This window comes from Dendrobium catenatum, unplaced genomic scaffold (assembly GCF_001605985.2).
Source record: "Dendrobium catenatum unplaced genomic scaffold, ASM160598v2 fragScaff_scaffold_743, whole genome shotgun sequence".
Lineage (NCBI taxonomy): Eukaryota > Viridiplantae > Streptophyta > Magnoliopsida > Asparagales > Orchidaceae > Dendrobium > Dendrobium catenatum.
The window spans coordinates 2,486,861-2,510,907 of NW_021319205.1; the positions used below are offsets into that span (position 1 = coordinate 2,486,861).

At 35.1% G+C, this 24,047-nt stretch overlaps 1 protein-coding gene across 4 annotated transcripts in view; it reads left to right on the forward strand.

Moving 5' to 3' along the window:
• Positions 1-24,047, forward strand: part of LOC110110872 (coatomer subunit beta'-1-like) — a 57,072-nt gene that overhangs the window by 17,367 nt on the left and 15,658 nt on the right. For 3 of the 4 annotated variants that reach the window (XR_002304767.2, XR_002304765.2, XM_020842520.2), the window contains exons 13-23: positions 504-644; positions 734-808; positions 993-1,169; positions 1,262-1,353; positions 1,451-1,567; positions 6,209-6,323; positions 6,412-6,483; positions 7,173-7,369; positions 7,486-7,579; positions 7,702-7,808; positions 8,813-8,942. Coding sequence is in view for 2 of the 4 variants with exons in the window: in XM_020842520.2 (XP_020698179.1) it covers positions 504-644; positions 734-808; positions 993-1,169; positions 1,262-1,353; positions 1,451-1,567; positions 6,209-6,323; positions 6,412-6,483; positions 7,173-7,369; positions 7,486-7,579; positions 7,702-7,808; positions 8,813-8,942 (1,317 nt within the window). In the remaining 2 variants the exon portion in view is untranslated. Of the gene's footprint in view, positions 1-503; positions 645-733; positions 809-992; positions 1,170-1,261; positions 1,354-1,450; positions 1,568-6,208; positions 6,324-6,411; positions 6,484-7,172; positions 7,370-7,485; positions 7,580-7,701; positions 7,809-8,812; positions 8,943-20,057; positions 20,196-24,047 lie in introns of those variants that run through there. The other variant, XM_028696439.1, reaches the window with a different exon arrangement.

Sequence of the window (24,047 nt, forward strand, 5' to 3'; positions counted from 1 at the left end):
GCATAGCCATTGTGTTCAAAACTTGTAGTTTTAAGGTTTTTTTTTTGGTATAAATTTTTGTTGACCATTATTTATTCAATTGTTACTTTCATTGATACCATAACCCTTCCATTTTCTTACAGATATTTTTTCCCTTGAATTTGATTGGTTCATCTAAACTTTTAGGTTCCCAATTTAATAACAACTGTCATTAACTTGTAGAAAGCCTATTGTCACTTTTCCATTATTTAGCTGATTTTCAAATGATTGGTTTTTGCCATCTTTAAGGCATTTGTTTTGTCATCTAAATTTTGATGTCGACTTTTTTTCTTTCTGGTTCTTAATAAATTGAAACATTGATGTTACTCTGTCTGTCAAAAAAAAATTTTTTTTGCATGTGAAGAGCCATTTGGCGTCATATTTGTGATGGTTTTATTTGTAAATCTCTTTCACCTTTGAAGTTGTGAATTGCTTTCTTTTTTATTTTCTGTTGCTGTGATACTGAAGTTTTTGTTGTTGTCCAGGAAAAGAAGAGTATACGACCAACCTTTTCTGCTGAGCGCATTTTTGGGGGAACTCTATTGGCAATGTGCTCGAATGATTTTATTTGCTTTTATGATTGGGCGGAGTGCAGACTGATACGCCGTATTGATGTTAATGTTAAGGTAGGTTTGATCCTTGCAATGTTTGGTTCTTTTCTATGCCTTAAATATCTGGATCTACCATTTTTTCTTATCATTGTGTATGTTTTCAGAATCTTTATTGGGCAGATAGTGGTGATCTGATTACCATTGCCAGTGATTCATCATTCTACATTCTGAAGTACAATGTAAGTTCATTGGTTCTTGGTTTTTTGTTTTAACATACCAGTTGTTTTAATTTGCTTTCTTCAGCAGCTTTAATAATGTAATATTTATTTACCTCTAACCTGTTTCTTTCTTTGTACTAGCTCATGTTTATAGATCTTGTGTGTTGCTTTTCATGGATATTGGATTTTATTTTATTTTTCACAGAGAGAAATAGTTTCTTCTTATCTGGATAGTGGAGTACCTGCAGATGAGCAAGGGGTTGAGGATGCTTTTGAACTTCAGCATCAAATAAATGAGCGGGTTCGAACTGGCATCTGGGTTGGAGATTGTTTCATCTATAATAACTATTCCTGGCGACTGAATTATTGTGTTGGTGGAGAGGTATGCCATTAAATGTTCATTATGTTGTAATTTTTACTTGTATTATCCATTTTCTCTCATAACTTACGGATGTTTGAGTTTTTGTGTCTTAGGTTACAACAATGTTTCACTTGGACCGGCCTATGTATTTGCTTGGGTATCTAGCCAGTCAGAGTAAGGTGTATCTCATTGATAAGGAGTTCAAGTAAGCATATTGAAATGATCTCACGGGATGTGTTCCTTGTAGCATTAATCACTACCTTCAATTCATTTGACTCAACTGTTTTTCTTTTCATATGCAGCATCATTGGTTACTCATTGCTCCTTAGTTTGATTGAGTATAAAACACTGGTTATGCGTGGAGATTTGGAGCGTGCAGGTGAAGTTCTACCTTCAATTCCCAAGGAGCATCTCAACAGGTACTTCATTTTCTTCTTGAAGGTTAATTAGGACCATGAATTCTATTCAAACGTACCAAATGATGTTCGAAGCCATATATCATTAATTGAAGTCATCTTTTTCATTTGCTGTGAGCTTTTATTAAAACTCTTTAATTCTTAATTTTAATATATGTTTTCCTTTTAAAATATAGTATTTTTTAAATTGGTCATTGTTTGTAGGATATTTTTACAAAGTGCATTCATGTATTTTTTTTCCATTGTATTTTAATAATTTTATGCAAACGTTAACTGTATAATTAAAACTAGTTCTTTATTTTGCAACTTATTTTCTAGTTATTATCAATTTTATTTAATAGCAGCCATAGTTGACGTGCATAATTAATTTTTGAATAATGCATGGAAATGTGATTTAGATTCCAAACAAGCATGCTACTGTTTAAGAAACTTAAAATGCATTTATAAAGAAGCTGGTGCGGGCTTTATATGGTATATGGTATTATTACCTCTATTTTTGACCTGGACGTGATTATGGGGCTGAAATTAAAATAGTCATTCTATTAATGCTTTGGAGAGGCTGCATGGAACTTTTATCTAGGCATGCAGTTAACTAGAACCCATGTGCTTGAAAGATTTTATCTCTTTTACTTATCGAAGGATTTAATAATAACAACAACAACAAGCCTTTATCCCATAATGTGGGGTCGGCTACATGAATCCTTTTTCTTCATTTTGCTTTGTTAAGAGTCAAATTCTCATTTTAATCTAATAAAGAAATGTCATTTCTAATATTTCCTAACCAAGTTTTTTTAAGTCTACCTCTATCTTACTTAGTATAAGTCAAATCTAATACATCTACTAATCGGGTCATCTTAAGGCCGCCATTTACCATCTAAGACGACTCTCTCGAATCTTATCTTCTACTGGAGCTACTCCAACCTTTTCGGGTATATGCTCATTTCGTATCATTTCTCTAAGAGTAAACCCACTCATCCACCTGAGCATCCTCATCTCTGCAACACTTAATATTATGCTTCTCTTTTAATGGCCAACATTCTGTACCATAAAGCATTGCATGTCTCACCACCATCTTATAGAAATTTCCCTTAAGTTTGAGGGGGACTTTTCTATCACACAACAAACTCGAAGCATTTCTACATTTCAACCATCCAACTTGAATTCTACTAATAATATCCTCATCTATTTCACCATCACTCTGAACAATAGACCCAAAATATCTAAATGTGTATTCTTATTAATGATTTGATCGTCCAAAGTTACAATCCCCCCCACTACATCTATTGTTACTAAAATTACTCTCCATATATTCAATTTTAGATCTACTCAAACGAAAGCCTTTAGAGTCTAAGCCTGACCTCCATATTTCAAGTTTACCTGCAACTTCCTCTCTAGTCTTATCAACAAGAAGAATATTATCAGCAAAAAGCATATGCCAGGGTACAACTTCTTGCAAATTTCTAGCGAGAACATTCATTAGTAATGCAAAAGGATATGGGATTAAACCTGATCGTTGATGTAATCCAACTGAAATAGGAATATACTTGGTCAAACCACCTTGTGTATGAACACAAGTAATAACTCCTGCATACATATCCTTAATGACTTGAATATGAGCTTTATTAACCCCTTTCTTTTCTAGAACTCTCCATAACACTTCTCTTGGAACTTTATCATATGTTTTCTCTAAATCAATAAATATCATATGTAGATCCTCCTAGTTCTCTCCATACTTCTCTATCAAACCTCTTAATAAATGTATAGCTTCCATAGTAGACCTACCCGGCATAAATCCAAATTAATTTTGAGAGACATAAGTATCACGCTGCAACTTATACTCCATAACTCTCTCCTATTGTTTTAAAGTATGATAAATTAACTTAAATCCTCTATAATTCGCACAATCTTGTGCATCATCTTTATTCTTAAAAATAGTAATCAACACATTCATTCTCCACTCATCTCACATCTTTTGTCTTCATAATAATATTAAAAAGTTTAGTAAGGGGCTGTTTGGGTGGAGGAAAATGGAATGCAGTGTAAAAGAAATACCCTGATTTTCTCACTTTATAGTGTTTGGTTGGAGGGAGTGTATAATAAAATAAAATCCAAAGTATTCCTAATTTCCGGTTGCACCTCATTTCACACGTAAAGTAAACCCACCCAATTTTGTGCAAAAAAGAAAATCACGCGGGACGACAGTGCGGGAACCATCTTCATCTCTTCCTCATCTTTATTTATTCCGAGTTGGAAGTTGGAGCCGGCATTGGTGAGAAGCGTCCGCTGAGATTCGAAAAAGCTTGTGTCTCGTTCGTCTCTTTGACTCTTGAAGCGTCGAACTAGTCCCATCCGGCCCTGGTTTCGTCCAATGGATTTTCGCAGTTGATGGAGTTCCGTCCACATAGTGAGTTTTGTCCGATGTAGTTCGGTCCGCAGGTGGTGTTTCATCCATGATTCAACAAAAAGGAAGATGGTGTTTTGTCTAGTGAAGTTTCATGGCTCTGTTCTCGTCCGCTAAATTCGTGACTTGCAAGAGGTAGACCAGATGGACCTCGTAGGTGGTTTCCATGCTATCAGGGTTTAAATTGATGATGGCGATCACATTTTCGCACGTCTCGGTCGTGCCCAATTATCCATATTCCACCAAGTTCGACCACCAATGCCTCGATTCTGCCCAGTTCAAATGCGAACGTCTTGCTAAAGCATGGCCTTGTGTTGCTGTATAGCTGGATGACTAGAGAAAGGTCGTGGGGTCGAGAATGCAACAGAACTCCGGTGAGAGTACATGGATTTTACTTTTCTTTGCATACATCCAACCAAACATAACAATCACTTTTCCTTCATTCACTTTACATACAACCAAACAACATCAGATATTAACTTTACGTTGCATTCACTTTATAGTTAACCAAACTACCCCTAAGCCAAGAAATTCCTTAATCTCCTAAGCATTTCCACACCTCTATTGGAATATCATTAGATCCAATAGCTTTTCAACACTTTATTTTCTTTAATGCCTCTCTAACGTTGATTTTACTAATACACTGATAAAAATAAAGATCTTTATTTCATTTAAGGTGCTAAAGTCACTAAAGTAATTGCATTCTCACAATCTTCATTGAAAAGTTTAGCAAAAAATCTCATCCACCTTTGTTAAATATCATCTTCTAATAAAAGCACTTTTTTATCTTCATCCTTAATACACTTGAACTAAATCCTTATTACTCCTATCTTTTTGTTTGGCTAACTTATACATATATCTTTCGCCCTCCTTAGTATCTAATCTATTTTATAAATCATTAAAAGCTAAAATTTTTATTTTGCATATTGCTTTCTTAGACTCCTTCCGAGCTTCTTTATATTTTTCCAATTATTAGTTTTTTTTACCCGTTAACCAATTTTTATAACAAGTCTTTTTAGTTTTTATATTTCGTCGACGTGCGAAATGCGGCGACGACGTGCGACTGCGTGGGATGGCAGGTACGTTGATTTTAATTTTTTTTTGTTTTCTCTCTTTTGTTTTATACGGCGGGTTAACACAATTATTAGATTTTTTAACCCGTTAACTAATTTTTATAACAAGTCTTTTTAGTTTTTATATTTTCTTGCATATTTTGATTGCACAACCAACTATTTTTACTATTATGAGCTTTTTCCTTTGATACTCCAAGCAAATCTTTTATAATATTTTTAATATCACTAGCTATTTTTTCCCACATAATAATAGCTTTCTCATGCACAGACAAAATCTTAAGATATAGAATCTTACTCTAAAAAATATTTTTGTTAATATTATTTAAATACCCCATCTAATCTTCGAACAACATTTTATCTTATTTTTATTTTATTCTCCTTCATCTTAAAGTCTAACTAATTAGCGATATATGGATGCTTTTATATATATATATATATTTTTTTATTTTTATTATTTTTTTTATTTTTTAAGCGATATTGGATACATAAACTTTAACTTGAAATAACTTTACAATCATTGCAATCTAAAATATCTATTTTTCTTATGAAAAATAATCAATCTAAGTTTTACTATATCCATTCTTATAATGGATGAGCTGCACATCTCTTTTCTTAAATAAGGTATTAACAATTACAAAATTATAAGCTAAAAAAATCTAATATGGTCTTAGCACCTTTATTAGTTGTTTCAAACCCATAGCCACCATGAATGATTTTAAAATCATCTCTCTCTCTACCAACCAACATATTCATTTATATATTCTCCAATAAAATCTCTTTCTCGAAGAGGTATCTTTTGTATTAATTATTCTAAATCATTCCAAAATTTTAATTTTGAATACATATCCAAATCTATTTGAGAAGCATAAGCACTTAGAATATTAATAATCTTAGCATCAATGACAATCTTTAAAGATATAATTGTATCTCTAATTCTATTAATTTTTATAATATTATCCTTCAAACTCTTATTTATAATCACATCTACACCATTTATAGTACGACTCATACCAGAATACCAAAGTTTAAATTCTAAACTATCAATCTCCATATAAAAGATGAAAATACTTTGTATGTAGTACTCTATACATTTTACTTTCTTTTACTTATTGGGGCACTTTTCTTGAACTTGGGATTATTTTTGTCCTTAAAAATCTTTTTTTCATATAGTGTTGCTCATTTCTTGGAGTCTCGGGGAATGAAGGAAGATGCTTTGGAAGTAGCCACAGATGCCAATTACAAATTTGATCTGGCCATACAGCTTGGACGACTTGATATTGCAAGGGTATGTTTTGAAGTAAACGACGTTTTGTAGTACGCTTATTTCTCTCTGCTATCCTTTGGTTTCTCATTACGATCTGATTTGCATGTAGGCAATTGCTATTGAAGCTCAGAGTGAATCAAAATGGAAAGAGTTGGGCAAGCTAGCGATGTCATCTGGAAAGGTTGTAGATTTTCACCCTGACTATATATATATATATATATAACCAGTTTGACCTTGCTTTTTATGAGCTTTTAGAGTTTAAATTAGATCCTACATAATGCTGATTGGGTTAATTTATTTCATTAAGGATAAAAAATCAAAATTTAGGCTTCTTTTGGTAATATTATCTGTGCTGGACTATTTAATACAAAATTAAGGTGTTGCTTCACACAGAGTTGGAAAAATTGCTCTGCTAGTGTGTTTCCTATATTTGTGATGTCATGTAGGAGGTGCTTATAGCGCTTTTTGATATATGTTTCAACAAATCAAAATTATTATATTAATTTAAGCTTTTGATGAACAAAGCAGTTGAAAAGCATTACCAAATGAGGCCTTATTACTTTAGGATTATAAAATTTAATTTTAATGTGGGAATTTCTTGGAACAGTTCCACGAATTCCATGGTGAAATTGGTTAATTTTTTTTACTATCTTCAATTTTGAGATATTTATGCTACCTTCTTGAACATTGTATTTCTTCCTTAATTTTCATGAGAAAGCTTTATGCAAGCAAGATCATCTATCTTTACCATCATTTATAGCTAATTTTATGAATTTATTGTTTTCTCATATTTTTTAAAAAGCTTCTAACATTTAGTAAATGCAACCTTCGAGGCTTACTTGTCTAATGATGACTTCCCTTCTTTTGCAGTTAGAATTGGCTGAGGATTGCTTGTCTAATGCAATGGATTTGAGTGGTCTATTGCTTCTTTACTCATCACTTGGAGATGCAGAAGGAATAACAAGACTAGCTTCACTTGCTAAAAGGCGTGGAAAGAACAATGTTGCCTTCCTTTGTCTATTTATGCTAGGAAAATTGGAAGAGTGTATCCAGCTATTGGTGGAGAGGTAAAAATGCTTATGTTAAGTAGTTGACATAGTTCTTAGTTCTAACTAAATTATGTTAATAATATTTTGTGATTTTGGAATGTAATCAACAATTCTACGAGCACTTTCTTTTTCAGCAATCGTATTCCAGAAGCAGCTTTGATGGCACGATCATATCTTCCAAGCAAAGTCTCTGAGATTGTAGAAATTTGGAAAAATGATCTTAATAAGGTTACTTTTTGGTATCTTTTCAATTTTTCAATTTTTTTTCCTTTTGTCATAGCTTTCTTCTGTATTGTGTTTGGACTTGGATAAATTAATTATCTCAATTTGTTATTCTTGGTTCTCTGAAGGTCAACCCCAGAGCAGCTGAGTCCTTGGCTGATCCTGAGGATTACCCCAATCTTTTTGAGGACTGGCAGGTTGCTCTTGCAGTTGAGTCAACTCTTACACCGACAAGGTGCCTGGAACATGCCCAATTTTACTTTGTGGAGTTCATCATTATACTGTTGACATAATGGAGTAGATGACTACTTATTGTAGCCAATCTATGCACACAAACAACAAATTTTCTTGACCTGTTCTTTACATGCTTTATATTACTTTGGTAGCTGCCTTGAATTTTGTAGTATACTTGTTTCTTGTACATTTGGTGTCATAATTATGTTGGCAGGGTTTGGGTTCACTGACATACTTTGTAGCGCATGTCTGCATCTTAAAAATCACTTTAACCATGGGGTGTGATAGGCCCTGCATTGGTCAGTCTCATTTTGATTGCAGCTTGATAGGTCACTTCATGTGGCATAATAAGGCAATTACTTACCAGAAATGCTAATAGCTGACAGCTGCGTTTCTTTTTGCTATTCTGTTTCTGTATCACACTTGATGAAACATATATTTTTTTGTTTCTTGACCTTTTGTTCATGGATGTTGGAAGGGAAGTTTTATTCCAACTTTATATAAATAATATTGAAGTAGTGTTGTATATCACTGCTATTTGATCTCTTAATTGTTATGCCCACCTCTTTATCTTTTGCTCTTGCTGGTATTCCCTACGAAATAAATGTTATTCATTGAAAGGTACTTTTTTTTTTCTATTCATTGGATGGTACGTTGTTAATATCAGTTATTCCAACTATTTTATTCGTAGGGCTTTGCTTGTTTAAATAAATTAGCTTTATTCTTCTCGAGTGAGCATAATTAACTAAGCATCATAGTTTATAGTCTAGTCTAGTAAATTTATTAACATGTAAACTAGAGGGATCACTTGTAACTAGCATATTTAAATTTATAAATAGAATGATTGTTTGGAGTTTGAAGGATTCTTGCATTCAAATGATTTGATTATCGGATGGCTTCGCCCATTTGCACTCTATAATTTTGTGGTCACACATTTTGTGAGCTATTAATATCATTCTGCATCATCCATTTTTCATTTCAGTATTGATTTCTTTTTCTATGTAGGGGCATCTATCCTGCTGCTGAGGAATACTTGAGTCATTTTGAGAAGTTGAATGTCAATCTTGTGGAATCATTCAAAAATATGAAAGTATATGATGATTTGCCCCTTGAAAATGGAGATTCTGGCCATGAGGTATGTCTTCTTTGTAAGTATTATGTTTATTATTATTATTATTTTTCTTTCTTTTCTTTTAGATTGCTGTTAATGTGTATTTCTCATTTGACCATGGTTCTCTCTTTATATTGTTCTCACTGAGCTTCAAAATTGTACAACATAATGAATTGGAGGGACTTGAGGGCATGTGGAGATTGTAATAGATATAATGCGTTTGAGGGACTTGTGGGCATACAGATATTATATATATAAAGAGCGGATGGATAGGATGGCGTGGGGAGATTGTAGACAAAGAGACTTGATGTTGGCATAATTTTCCCACCGAGAAAATGTCTAAAATGGTCCCTCAACTCTTTGCGAGGGACTAAGGCCTCGTTTGCGACGGCTTCGCCTTTTCAATTTCGAAATGGCAGAATTTTTTTTTTGCTATTGTTTGTATGTGCCACTTTTGTAGAAATGCTTTTTAGAGAACTGTATTTTTGTATTGTTTTAAAAAACTTTTATATAGCAGTGGACCATTTTGGTCCCTCACAAAGAGTTGAGGGACCATTTTGGTCCTTTTCTCTTTTGCGATCTAAGGGGGTGAACCTTGTTGTTTGAGTTTTTTTTTTTTAATTTTAATTTTATTTTTATTTTTATTATTATTTTTTTTTATTTGTAACTTTTTTGTTTGAGGTTATATATGAAATGTCACAATGTTTGCAATACTTGTTGGGTTGGGACCTACTCCACCTCCTTGCATTCACTCAATCCAAATTTTTGCCATAGGTAGAGTAATTGTGGGCCATTAAAAGAGAAGCATAATGTTAATTGTTGTAGAGATGAGGATGCTCAGGTGGATGGGTAGCTTTACTCTTTAGAGATATGATACGAAATGAGCATATACGTGAAAAGGCTGGAGTAGTTCCAGTGGAAGATAAGATTAGAGTCTCTCCTTAGATGGTTTGTTCACATAAAACGGTGGCCTTCTGATAACTCGGTTAGGAAAGTAGATGTATTAGATTTGACTTATGTTAATAAATGTTGAGGTAGACCTAAAAAGACTTGGTTAGAAAATATTATAAATGACTTTTCTTTATTAGATTTAAATTAGAATTTAACTTTTAACATGGCACAATGGAGAAAAAAAGACTCATGTAGCCGACCTCACATAGTGGGATTAAGGCTTAATACTATTGTTGTTGTTGTAGTAGAGTAATTGTGGGCCCCACTATGCAACCATTTGTAGTATATTTATTGAGCACAGAGATTGAGGAGTTTAGTCATTAGATTTTCTCCCTTTTAACCTTTAGATTGTAATCCATGTGCTTCTCTCCCTTCACCTAGCCAATGGCCTACCTTTTTTGTACTTTTTGTTTATTTTACATAACTTGTACTTACCTTTTTTTATTTATAATATTTTTGGAGGAATATATAAATAGCTTCAATATGTATACAAAAGTAAGTAATAAAATTTGAAGTAGTTTTTTATATTCTTCTTTTCTACTCAATTTTATAGCATGGATAATGTTTCCTTCTTTTAACCTATTTTCTCTTTTCTTCTTGTTTTTGGTCGAGAGTTTTCCTTGTTTTTATTATGTTAGATTTTTTTTTTACTTCTCTTTCAAGGAGTTGACTATCATAAATGTATAAAATCAGGCTAAAAGAAAACTCCAGGGATTGTGTGCTTTTATATTGTATGAATGGCAGAAACTTTCTTGAATGGTCCCAAATTGTGAAGAACTTTATGAAGGGCTTTAGAAAGATCTTTCACATTGTGGATCTTCCTCTAAAGTTTAAAGGACTTAAAGTTATTATTTTATGATGAAGTTGATTCCATTATTATGACATAGTTCTAGAATAACATTTTGTTTGAAATTAGTGGGCCATAGATGTTTTTATCGGCAAAAGAAGTTTGGTATGTCGTCAAACAAATATGCTTAAAAGTAAGGGATTGTAATGCTTAACATTCTAGTCTTCAAAACATCTGCTATAACTACCACCGAATCTCAATGTAAGTGATTTGCCGCCACATGCTCTTCTCCTAAAGAAGGATAAAGCCTTATTCCAAAGATAATCTACGGTGTAACTACCACAAGAAGAAATGACATATCAAAGAAAAATGTTAACTCCACAGCAAGCCTCAAAGCTATGGTAGAAACAAATAAGGGAACCAAAAAGGGAAAGCCTATTTTGTTAAACAAAAGGCTCAACTTTGAAGAAGTTGATAAACTCAGAAGCTTCTTTATCTGACTCAAAGAAATCATCCATATTATGCACTGTAGCTCAAAGTGATATGGCGCCTAAAACCTTTTTTAGTATCTTAAATAATTCCCCCTAAAATTGGATCTTTGATTTAGGAGTCATTGACCACTTGGCAAAACTTGTCCTAATAATAGGAATAAAAATGGTTAATAGTTCCCCAACAACTATTATAGGTCAAAGAAACATTTTAATTTTCCTTACAATTACATTTACCCATTGGTAATGTATTACATTTTATTTATCTTGCTGTAAATTTATATCGATTCATAAAATTGTTAAATACCTCAACTTCAAGGTAATCTTTTTTTGTTAATCATTGCATATTTCAGGGCCTCACTTCCAAAAAGATGATTGGCAAGCTAGATAGAAAGATGGGCTATATCTTCTTGAAAAGAAAAATCATTTGTTATAATGCTCATTTATTTTCACCTACGATAAAATTATTTGGAAGCATCATTTAATGCTTGGACATCCTTCCTTTAAAACTCTATAATGTATGATAACTTCCATTTGAAATTTTTATTTTGAGACTTGTGAAATTATAAAATCTCATCGTGTTATTTTTCTTGAATGTGATTCTACATCCTCCACTCCTTTTATATTAGTTCATTTTGATATTTGGGACTCCTCCAAAACCCCTAAAATCTTTCGAGCCACTGGATTTATCACTTTCATTGATCATTGCACTTGCATGATATGGGTACATCTCATAAAACGAAAATCTAATGTCAACATTACCCTCGTCATTTCCATTGCCAGGATAAAAAATCAATTCAATACCAACATCAAAATATTTTGAACAGATAATATTCTTGATTAATTTGAATACGCATTATCTTTTTTATTTCATAAAGTGGCATCATTCATCAATCCTCCTATCCTAGTAATTATCAACAAAACGGAGTGATAAAAAAGAAAAATCATCACATTCTGAAAGTCATTAGAACTCTTCTTCTCTAGAATCAAATATAAAAAAGATACTAGAGAGATGTCCTAACTGTGACTTACCTATTCAATACAATGCCCTTAAGAGGGATTGGCTTTAAAAGTTTTTTTAGATTATTTGGCATAATTTTTCCCCAAATAAATTCCTCAAAAAAAATCTTCCAAAAAAGATTTGGGTGTATTGCTTAGGTCCATATTCACAAATAATACGGGGGTAAACTAGATTGTAGAGCTCTCAAATTTAGCTTTATTAGATACTTCCCCACTCAAAAATAGTACAAGTGTTATCACCCTACTGTAAAATAATTCCATACATCAAAGGATGTCACTTTTGATGAAAGGTAAAGTATTTTTTTTTTAAGCTCAATTGGAAGGTAAGTTTGATGAAACCTCCATCTTTCATCTTGAAATAAAAAAATAAATCTAATATTTGTAATTTTGTATCACTTTTGGTCTACATAAGAAGGAATAAGCTCAATTAGACTCTCCAGCAATCTCAAGACTTGATGTGTTATCAGTAATGATCAACCAATCACTCCTCATTTGTATTTCTTCTCCCAAGACACATCCTTTCATGATTTTTTCCTTTACATTCTATTCCAATTCCACAAACTCCATCTGGGGCATTTGAAGACAATAATTGGAAGGATGCCACGAGAGAAGAAATAAATGTCCTAAAAAAATCATTCTTTGAAAGTTGTTGAACTACTGAAAGGAAATAAAATAGTAGGAAGCAATTGAATTTCTCTCTAAAATATAGGGTAGATCCGTTTGGAATACTAAAGTCAAGATTAATAGCCAAATGATATACTCCACATGAAATTAACTATCAAAGAACCTGTGCTTCTATTATATCAATGAATACAGTTTGTATATTGACTTCTCTAATGACTAATTTTGGATGGTTTATGCAATAGTATATAATATAAACAATGCCTTCTTCCTTGTAGATATTGAAGAAGATATGAATCATACACTAGGGGTTGATAACTTGTTTGCAAAGAACATTGTGTGCAAATTGACAATAGCTCTATATGAACTTAAAATAGTACATGAGAGCATTATTTAACATATTTACAAAAGCCATGATTGAAGTTGGATACAAACAAAGCCAAGGGGATTATACTTTCTTCATAAAATGCTTTATTGATGGTAAGATATCAATTCTCATTATATATGTAGATGCTATAATTATTACATGTGATGACAATAAAAAAAAGTCAATTAGAAGAAAGTTTGCTAAATAATTTGAGATCATAGAGTTGGGAAAATTTTAGTACTTCTTAGGTATAGAGTTGTCTCAACTAGAACTAGTAATATTTGTCTCTTAACAAAAATATGTTATAAACCTATTTAAAGAGATAAAAATGATTGATTTCATGCCTTATGAAACATCAGTTGAACCAAATTGAAAGTTAGACACAAATGAAGGAGCGATAGTAGACAAAGGATGATATCAAAGACTCGTTAAAAAATTAAAATATCTCACATTTGTTCATACATTTTTACAATGAGTCTCACAATTAATTCATGCACTAGCCCAAAGAGTCTCAGCTTCAAGCAGCTTATAGAGTTCTGATATACCTTAAATCTAATAAAAAAAAAAAGAAGAATTTTCTATAAATGCAGGACACTTTATAAATTGAAGGTTATACTTAAGCAAGGTTTTAAAAGGCGAAATAGGGAATTGAGGCGTTTTTTCTAAGCGAGGCGAGGCGTAAGCCTCGAGGCGAATCGAGACATAAGCCTCAAAACGATTAAAATAAATTAATTTAAAATTATAAATAATGACAAAAATAACAAAATATTATGTCAACTATGAATTTGAAGATTTGTTTCAAGATAATATTACTGGAATACAAGATTTAAAATAAAGTCACTTAAAAATAAAACATCCCCTTAGGATCAAGACCCAAAGCAGGCTCAGCATCACTTTGATTGTCTTCAGAAGAATCTTCATAATTAATGTCAAAGTTATCCTCAAACTCTTCTTCATCTATAATATTTTTTCCTTTATCTCCTATATCAGTTAATATTTCATTAGCTCTAAAATGAAACAATAGTAACATACAAAATAAATCATTATATTTAAGAATACCTTTGAATTTTTTTGAAGCTCCAATCTCACTTTGTTTCTTTCTTTTATATACTTAGGTAGTTGCTTCATTATTTTCTTCATCGACATGAGTTTCTCTTTCTGCTTCAACTTTAGAAACATCAGCATTCTTAGGAGTAACCCATTCTGCATCAGATTGTAACTCATCAACAAGCAAAGGGTCAATTTCATTCTCAATATTTCCTTGATTCTGCAATTTAAGGTGTCTATCTTTCAATTTTTTTGTTAAACATAACATAAACTAGTTTGTTCATTCGATCTGCTGCCAATATATTTCTTCTCTTTGTATGAATTTGATTGAAAATGCTCCAATTACGCTCGCATGTAGAAGCCGAACACGTTAGGCTAAGAACTTTAACTGCAAAAGATTTCAATTCAAGAACATCATCTCCAAACTGAGCCTACCAACATTCTACATGAAAACAAACATAGTATTTTATGAATATAGGTTGAAGTAGAAGACTTGAACATAAATATTAACATTAAAATTATAAATACACAAACTATAAACATACAAGGAGATCGTGTTTTGTAGCATGCTCGTGCTGCTCTAAATCCAAACATTCGCTTCTTCAAATGAAAATCCTCAAGTTAATCACTCACTTTGAGGTAGTCTTCTTCAGAAATGAGTCTGTCCATACATGCATACAAACCAGTTTTCTCCTCTTTGTCAACATGAAAATCCTTATCATAATGAAATTGGGGGTTTAAATAGTACGCAGCAGCATGTCAGTGTTGGTGTAATTGTCGATCACACTTGTCATTTATAATATCTCATATTTCTTTGTAGGCACTTTCTTGACCTCCCAATTCTTTTGCAATGTCTTCTTTAGCCCTATTTATTGCTTCATAAATAAATCCCATAGCCGGGGCCCTCTCATCATCAACCATTCTAAGCACCTTTACTAATGGTCATGTTGTCTTCAAAGCATAATTTATACTGCGCCAAAATGAATTATCTTTCATAACAATCTTTTTAACTTATTTTCCTTCTTGTTTTTTGGCCCATGAAGTTTTATCCCACTCTTCAGAAGCAAATATTGCTTCCAAAGGTTGTCTTAACTCTATCTAACATTATTGTCACTCCTGTCTCAATCCAAGTCTTCTTAACATCATCCACCATTTTAAAAGTTGTCTGAACCTCCTCATTCAGCATCTAAGTCTTCAGCTCATACATGCTTGGAAGTTGTAGTCCTCTTCCATAGCTTCCAACAGATCGTAACATATTGATCCATGACGGACTCCTAACAACATTAAATGGAATCCCATTTTCATAAGTGAATCTGGTGATATCCAAACAAACTCTGTTCCCGAGTTCTTTTGTAGTTGTAGGAGGCTGAATATCCTGAATATTTATGTTTTCCTCGTTATCAATATTTAGCATAAATCTATCCATGGGCCCCCGACTGCCTCAGTCAGAAGAAACTAGATGTCTTCCAGTACTTGAACCTTCATGCTATGATCAATAGTAAGAAGAGTTTCCTATCATCTCTTCCATATTTCTTTGTGTGATCTCCTTTGTGGTGACAAACTTATTTAAATAATCTATACATTCCTTTTTCACCTCATCAGGTACTTTTGTATATGGTCCCACATTGACATGAGCGCAGGCTAGATGATCCTTCAACCTCTTGACGCCACCAGTTATGCATTTCTAACAGAAATTATATTTCATGTAAACATATCCCTTTTTTGCACCTTCGCCTAACACTTCAACTTGAGTTCCATATTTCCATGCGGGATCTTTCCTTCTTGTGCCACTAGTCATGCTAATAATATATAGAAATATTAAATAATCAACATAAAAAATCAACAATAGGACAACATGAATACAACAATATACCGGTCTGCCGGGGGTCCAAGTGGGCGCTACCACTGACGGGGTTCGACCTGCTCTTATTTGTATGGAACAAAATTTTATTATAAGAGATTTTGAAATTCTGCTTGTCTTTAAAGTTCGTAAATTATTTATATAGAAAGATACCGAGCGGTACCGAGCATATACTGCTCGGTGCCGAGCAATACTGGCTCGGTACCGAGTATGTACCTAGTGGTATCGAGCATGTACCTAGTGGTATCGAGTGGCATTGGCTCGGTACTGAGCATGTATCGCTCAGTACCTAGCATATACTTGCTCGGTACCGAGCAGTACTGGCTCGGTACCGAGCATGTACCTAGTGGTACCGAGCATGTATCACTCAGTACCGAGCATATACTTGCTCGGTACCGAGCGGTACCTAGCGATGCCTAGCAGTACCGAGTATGTACCGAGCGGACGAATGAAAGTAAGCCGAATCAGGAGTTATTCAAGCTTTCGTCACTACACGTCAAAGTCAAGGCCCACAACACCGCTCACCTGCTCTTCCGACCTAATCGAGGCCTGAACGTTTCCTGCACTCACAACTTCGGCTTCATTTCTTGCTTTCGGCTTCGTTTCTTGCGTCGTCTCCTTCTGACTTCATCTCCTGCACTCTCGGCTTCGTCTCCTTCCCTCACGGCTTCGTCTCTTTCCCTCACGGCTTCGCCTCCAGTTCGCCTTTCAATTACCACAGGAGCCCTAATCCTATAGCGAATACGCGAACATGAATCGGTTGCATCATATTTACATATATACAGAAGAAAAAATTATGAAGCGGTGCCTCGTACTGTCTCGAGGCGTTATGCTCTGATGCGTACGCCTCGAGACGTTACGCTCTGATGCGTACGCCTCGTGCGAAAAAATCGTAGGCTTCGTTGGATGGTTCGAGGCGTAAGCTCCGATACGCATGACTTCGGCCTCGACTTGAGGTGCGACTCAATGCGGACGCCTCGTCTGCTTTGCTTTTTTAATGGTTGTACTTAAGTGGATTATGTAGGATCATTAGTGAATAAAAGATCCACTTTAAGATACCATAAATTCTTAGGAAAAGTTCTTATAACATGGATGAGCAAAAAAAAATCTTTTGTTTTAATTTCTTTTGTTAAATTTGAATATAGAATTTGCCCCAGGAATCCATAAACTTTTGTGGATCAAAATTATCTTACAACAACAACAACAACATCAAGCCTTTATCCCACTACGTGGGGTCGGCTACATGAATCCTTTTTCTCCATTGTGTTCTATTAAAAGTCAAATTCTCATTTAAACCTAATAAAGAAAGGTCATTCCTAATATTTTCTAACCAAGTCTTTTTAGGTCTACCCCTACCTTTCTTAACATAAGTCAAATTTAATACCTATACTTGAATTAAAACCCAATCAATCATAAAATTAATTTGATAAATTCAGTGATGATATAGAATAACATAAAATGAGAGAGTAATGGTAATTTAACTTTTAAAAATTGGATTTCTAATGTATAAAATTTAAATAAAATCAAGAGCACTAATCAAGTCAATATCAAATTATGGCGATAAAATAAGATCAAGAAACAAAAGTATCAAAATGAGATAAATCCTGCCCCATGTCAGTACATGCAAAAATCTTCCCACTCTTTGTAAGCTTTCAATCTCCCATCTCCATAAACTCTGAACCAGCTCCCACCACCCCTCACAAGCCCCGCACTCCATATCGCTTGTCTTCAAACTCTACGCACCATTCCTACCATCTAATCACATCCTAAACTACTAATAATCGAGCCCTCTCGCTCTCCTAATCCTCGCAAATAATCACCTCAACCCTCAACATATCTCAAACTCCAAACAAAACTACCCTATTAGCAATTTTCTTCTACATAGTTCTAAGCACCTATAAAAGTCCCATCCTTTCTAAGCCAATCCAAGCCAAAAGCACATCCTTTAGCTTCCTTTCATCAAGACTACACCAAATAAAAATAGTCATCTATCTTCGATAATTCCATCACCTACCACTCCATCAATTTAGTATCAACGTATCAAAGCAAACACGGGAAATAACAAGGACACAAGGTATAGCAACATTTCATCAAGAAGTTGGCTTTAGCAATTGAGAAGGTTGGTAAGAAAATTATTTGTTAGTGGTTATTCTTATTGCTTGATAAAGGAGCATACACCACCAAAATTTATTCCTGAGCTTTCATTCATTGTGCAAGTTAGCTGATACCCATTAAGAAATTCAAGTATGCCCTTCATCAATCATTTAACAGCATGAGAGATACATTCAATTTGATGAGGAAGTAGAATACTACAACAACAACAACTAGCCTTTATCCTACTATGTGGGGTCGGCCACATGATGACGAGAGAGTACAATAATCAAATGAATTTTTTTGCTTAACAAAATGAAATTCCAAGTACAACTTTTTTGATAGTGTTCTGATTCCATTGAAGGAATTCCTTCATCATAACTAATAAAAGGAATGCTTGACACTCTCTCCATTGCCAGTAACCTTGCCTTAAATATAACTTATCAAATATCAAACAAACCTCCTGCAATTGCAATTCAAGGTCAATATGCTTCTATTACTTCCCCAATAATAGTAAGTACTTGCAAAAAATTTAATTCACTCCCTTGCAGGAGCCACATGTGCAGGTTGATCCTCTTCAACCTTTTATGCAACTTAAAAAAATCATAGCCATTTTAAGATGGAGGGGTTAGTTGAATGCAAGTGAAGAGACCAATTTCAAACAAGATAATAAACTTTGAGGAACTTTTCTACAGTTCAAAGAAAAAGTCAAAGTTAAATGGATGATCTTGTCATGACAAATGTATCAAATATAATATTAACAATCTTATCATCAACAACAATCTTTAACGCTAAAATTCTATCTCCAATCCTATTAATTTTTATAACATTATCCTTTAAACTCTTATCTATAATAACACCTACACCATTTCTAGTACGACTCTTACCCGAATACCAAAGTTTAAATCCTAAACTATCAATTTCCTTAGCCTTCTCTCCAACCCATTTAGTTTCCTGAATGCACAAAATATTTAACTTCCTATGAATCATAATATCTATTAATTCCATTAATTTTCCTGTAAGAGAACCTATATTCCAAGTTCCTATCCTAATTTTAGTTTCATGGACTAGCTTCTTTGCCCACATTCGTCCTTGATGTGGGAACCCTTGCCTATTTAACACTGCACCCGGGCGCCGGTGCAGCGGCCCTTGCACACTTGTCACTGTATTACATGATTTAAAAATTAAGTGGGTTGTACCAATGAATATATATTGTGACAATAAATCTACTATCAATATTGCTCATAACCTAAGACAACATGAGCATACTAAGCATATGCAGGTAGATAAATATTTCATAAAAGAGATACTGGTTAGTTGTTGATATGTACTCTATATGTACTAATAAGAAATCAAGTTGTCGGCATATTCAATAAAAGTCTCTACAATGATACATTTAAGAATATTTTGTTTAAATTGCATTTATTAAGAGGTTTGATGGAGAAGTTGTTAGACCGGTCCCTTAGATAAATATTTCATAAAAGAGATACTGGTTAGTTGTTGATATGTACTCTATATGTACTAATAAGAAATCAAGTTGTCGGCATATTCAATAAAAGTCTCTACAATGATACATTTAAGAATATTTTGTTTAAATTGCATTTATTAAGAGGTTTGATGGAGAAGTTGTTAGACCGGTCCCTCCTGGACCAGTCCAACCGGTCCCTCTTGGATTGGCTCTAGTGTACAAGAGGTGGAACTGTACAAGAAGCGGAACTTGAGTTCCACCCCCCTTGGGTTGGGGTCCAGCGGCTATTTCAAGAGAGAAATTAAAGTTTGATTAAGAGGGAAAATTCAAAACTGTAGCTGTTTTGTGATTTGCCTCTTAATTGTATGCTTTATGTCGGTATATTACCCTAGGTTTGAGTTTTCCATATTTTGTTTGCTGAATTTGGATTGTTCTTAGGTTGAGTGGGATCTAGTTGGAGGCCAGGAATTTGTGAGAGCCGGATCTTCCTCTCCAATTGAAGAGCTAGTGGTATATTTTCTTTCTTTCATAACTATTTCAATAAAAAAGGTGTTCTTGTGAGTTCTTTCTGTGATTTTTCAATTTCTGGTTTGCTAAAATTAGATTTCAGCCATAGATTTTTAGAAATCATGTATCCACTTCCTAGTAAATTGTATTAGAGCGGTGTCCTGGGCTGAAATATAGGACTTCATTGTTGATTTCTATTGCGTTTTCCCCTATGTATTGCTAATTTCTACTGTTTAAAGGCCAGATCCATTGGTTTTTGCTTTTTGGCTAAGATCCAGTATCTATTGTGACCAAGAAAGTTGATGCCTTGGAAGAACGTCTTGAAGGAGAAGTGAGCCAAATCATAGCGATTTTTGAGGATAGAATTTCATCGATGGAGGGTAAGTTCTCTAACCTGGAAGAGTTGATGAAAAAGGTGTTGGATCTTCACAACCAACCAGCGACATCCGAGGCAAGTGCACTGATAGGAGGAAATGCAAATTCGAGCAGTCGGAGAGATGATCATGATATGGAGATCTTGGAGGGAGAAGAGAGAAGACCTCATTTAGAGTCTATTCATAGGGAGGAGATAAGTAGAAGGTATGGGGAGAGTTATGAGGGGGTTGGGTATGAACGAATGAGTGCTGGATTTGAATGAAGTGGGGCTGATTATGATCGAAGAGGTATTAATTTCGAAAGGAGGGGGGATTTTGATGAGGGGTTTGTGTACGAGTGTGTAAGGAATGATCAGGACACTTGGGGGACCACCCACTTGGGGAATTGAAGTTATGGGGGAATCAGGGGGAACGAAGGAGATTCAAGAGCGAGGAAGCTGAAGATGCCTATATTTGAGGGAGGGGATGAACATGGGTTGATCTATAAGGTGGAAAGGTATTTCACCGTCAATGGGTTGACGGAGGAGGAGAGATTGACGAAAGTTAGCTTATTTTTGGAGGGGAAGGCATTGACATGGTACCAGTTGAGAGACATGAAGCGACCCATATGAAGCTGGAGGGAGTTTAAGGATTGCTTGTTGGAATGTTTCCGAACAAGTTGATGAGAAGACTTTTATGATCAGTTTTTCTCTCTGACATACGAAGGATCTGTGGTGTAGTACTGTGAGAGGTTTGAATAGCTTACTAGTTGATTGGACTGGCTTTCTGAGATTGTACTGGAGGGGAATATCAAAGGGATCAAACTAGAGATACGAGCTACAATTTGAGTGATGAGGCCTCGTGACTTAGGAGAAGCTATGAAGGTAGCATAATTAGTGGATGATCAAACTGGAGGGAGGGAGGGGGGGGGGAAGGGGGGCAGAGGCAACAAATCAAGAGGCTCGTATAAGATGACCACCTTCTTTTTTACACCCATGAGGCCGACACCGGGTATCCTTCGAGACACCCTAAAGGAGAAGCTTGTAGGAGCGGGAATTAGGGGAAACTTCAAGAAGCTCACTAAGGAGCTACAGGAGAAGAGGGCAAAGGGAGTATGTTTCAGATGTGATGAGAGGTATACATTAGGTTATTGGTGTAAGGACTGAACTTTTCAAGTTTTTACCGTCTCTTATGACAAGGAAGCTGGGGGAGGTGGGAGTGAGGCATTGGTAGAGGAGAAAGAGCTGCATTTAGACATGGCAGAAGTCTCTTTGAACTCAGTGATGAGATTCACTCTAAATTACACTATGAAAGTGAGAGGATAAATAACAGATATGGAGGTGGTAGTGTTGATAGATAGTGAGACTACCCACAATTTGGGGTGAAATTGGTGGACACAGGGTGCTATGGAGTGATGATGGGTATAGGAAAGTTAGAGACAGGTAGAGGAGTGTGTAGGTGGGTTATTCTGATCATATAGGGGGTCAAGATGAGAAAGGACTTTCTCCCATTAGAGTTAAGGAGCACTGATTTCATTATGGGGATGAAATGAATGCAGATCTTGGGGGATACTAAGGTCAATTGGGGAGCATTGATGATGAGACTGCTGGTGGAGGGAAGAAGGGTGGTGATTAGGGGATATGCAGTGTTATCTGAAGTCATGGTGTCTCTTAAAACCATGATAAGGACCATACAAGAGATGGGAAGAAGATTTTTGGAGTTGTAGAGTTTAAAGGGGATAAGATTAGAGGGGGAGGCATTCCTCTTTCAGTATAACCACTTATATAACAGTTGAATGAGGTCTTTCAGCCTCCTCAAGGATTGCCACCACATAGGGAGCATCTATCCTTAGATCTAGAAGGATGAGATTGAGAAATTTATTTGAGAGATGTTGGAGACAGGGATCATTAGACTGAGCGTGAATCTTTTTTCTAGCCTAATCTTATTGGTCATAAAGAAGGATGGGAGCTGAAGATTTTATATGGACTATTGGGCCCTGAATAAGGAGACTATGCCAAGCAAGTTTCGTATTCCGATGATAGATGAGTTGTTGGATGAGCTTTGTGGAGAGGTGGTATTCACGAGGATGGATCTGAAGTCAGGGTACCATCAGATCTGGATGAGAGAGCAGGATGTCTCAAAAATTGCATTTAGGACACATGAATAACACTATGAGTTCTTGGTGATGCCATTTGGCCTCGCTAACACCTCAGCTACATTCTAGTCCCTCAAGAACAGGGTGTTCCGACCATACCTCAGGAGATTTGTATTGGTTTTCTTTTATGACATCCTAGTGTACAGCAGGTCAGATGAGGAGCATTTAGAGCACTTGGTGGTGGTATTAGAGTTGTTACAAGAGTATCAGGTGACGACTAACCTGAAGAAGTATTGTTTTATGCAGGTCAGTGTGGAGTACTTGGGGCACGTGGTATCTCAAGAGGTGGTGGATGTTGATCATGCCAAGATTGAGGCAATGCTGAAATGACATCTACCTAGGAATCTAAAGGAACTGAGGGGTTTCCTTGGGTTGATTGGGTACTACAGGAGATTTGTGAGGGGATACAACACTATAGTTTGGCCATGGACAGAACAATTGAATAAGGATTGATTTTTATGAGGAGAGGCAGCTATCTAGGCCTTTGAGAGATTGAAGAAGGCCATGACCATGGCACTAGTCTTGGCCCTACCAGAATTTAGCCAGGTTTTTTGGTGGAGATTAATGCATCATGGTATGGATTGGGGGTAGTGCTCATGCAAAATCTTAGGCCCATAGCTTACTTCAACCAGGTATTGATAGCTAAAGCTAGGTTGAAGTCAGTCTATGAGATGGAGTTGATGACCATTTTGTTAGTTATTCAGAAGTGACAACCTTACTTGGGCTGACATTTCATCATTAGGATAGAGTACAGACTAGAGGAGCTTGAAATGCCTGTTAGAGTAGAGAATGGTGACCGAGGAGCATCAGAGGTGGCAAACCTGTTGGGATATAATTTCTAGGTCTAGTATAGGCTAGCGCTAGAGAACAAGATGATTGATGTTTTGTCCAGATATGTGGGGAATACCATGAGTTAGCTATTTCGGTACCACTGATGTTGGACTGGGGGCTATGAAGAAGGAGAGTGTGCAGGACGAGGAGTTGAGTGGGTTAAGGAAGATTTGCTGAGGGATGCGAGTAGCCATTTTGGTTTTTCCCTAGAGAGGGAGAGACTGTTGTACCATGTGAGATTTGTGTTACCATGAACCTTTGTCCATATTCTTTACATTCTACAGGAGTTCAATGAGAGTGCGGTTGGTGGTCATTAAGTGGTGCAGAAGATGTATAGGAGATTGGCGACAGAGTTATATTGGAAGGAGATGCATAAGGATGTGGAAGAGATGGTGGTTAGGTGTGAGGTATGCCAGATGAGCAATATATGTCCATGGCTTCAAGAGGATTACTTCAACCTCTAGCTCTTTTAAATAGAGCGTTGGAAGAGGTTACCAAAGATTTTATATATGTGTTGCTCATATCTGAGATGTTTACAATGATTTAGGTGGTGATGGACATATTGAGTAAGTATGTTCATTT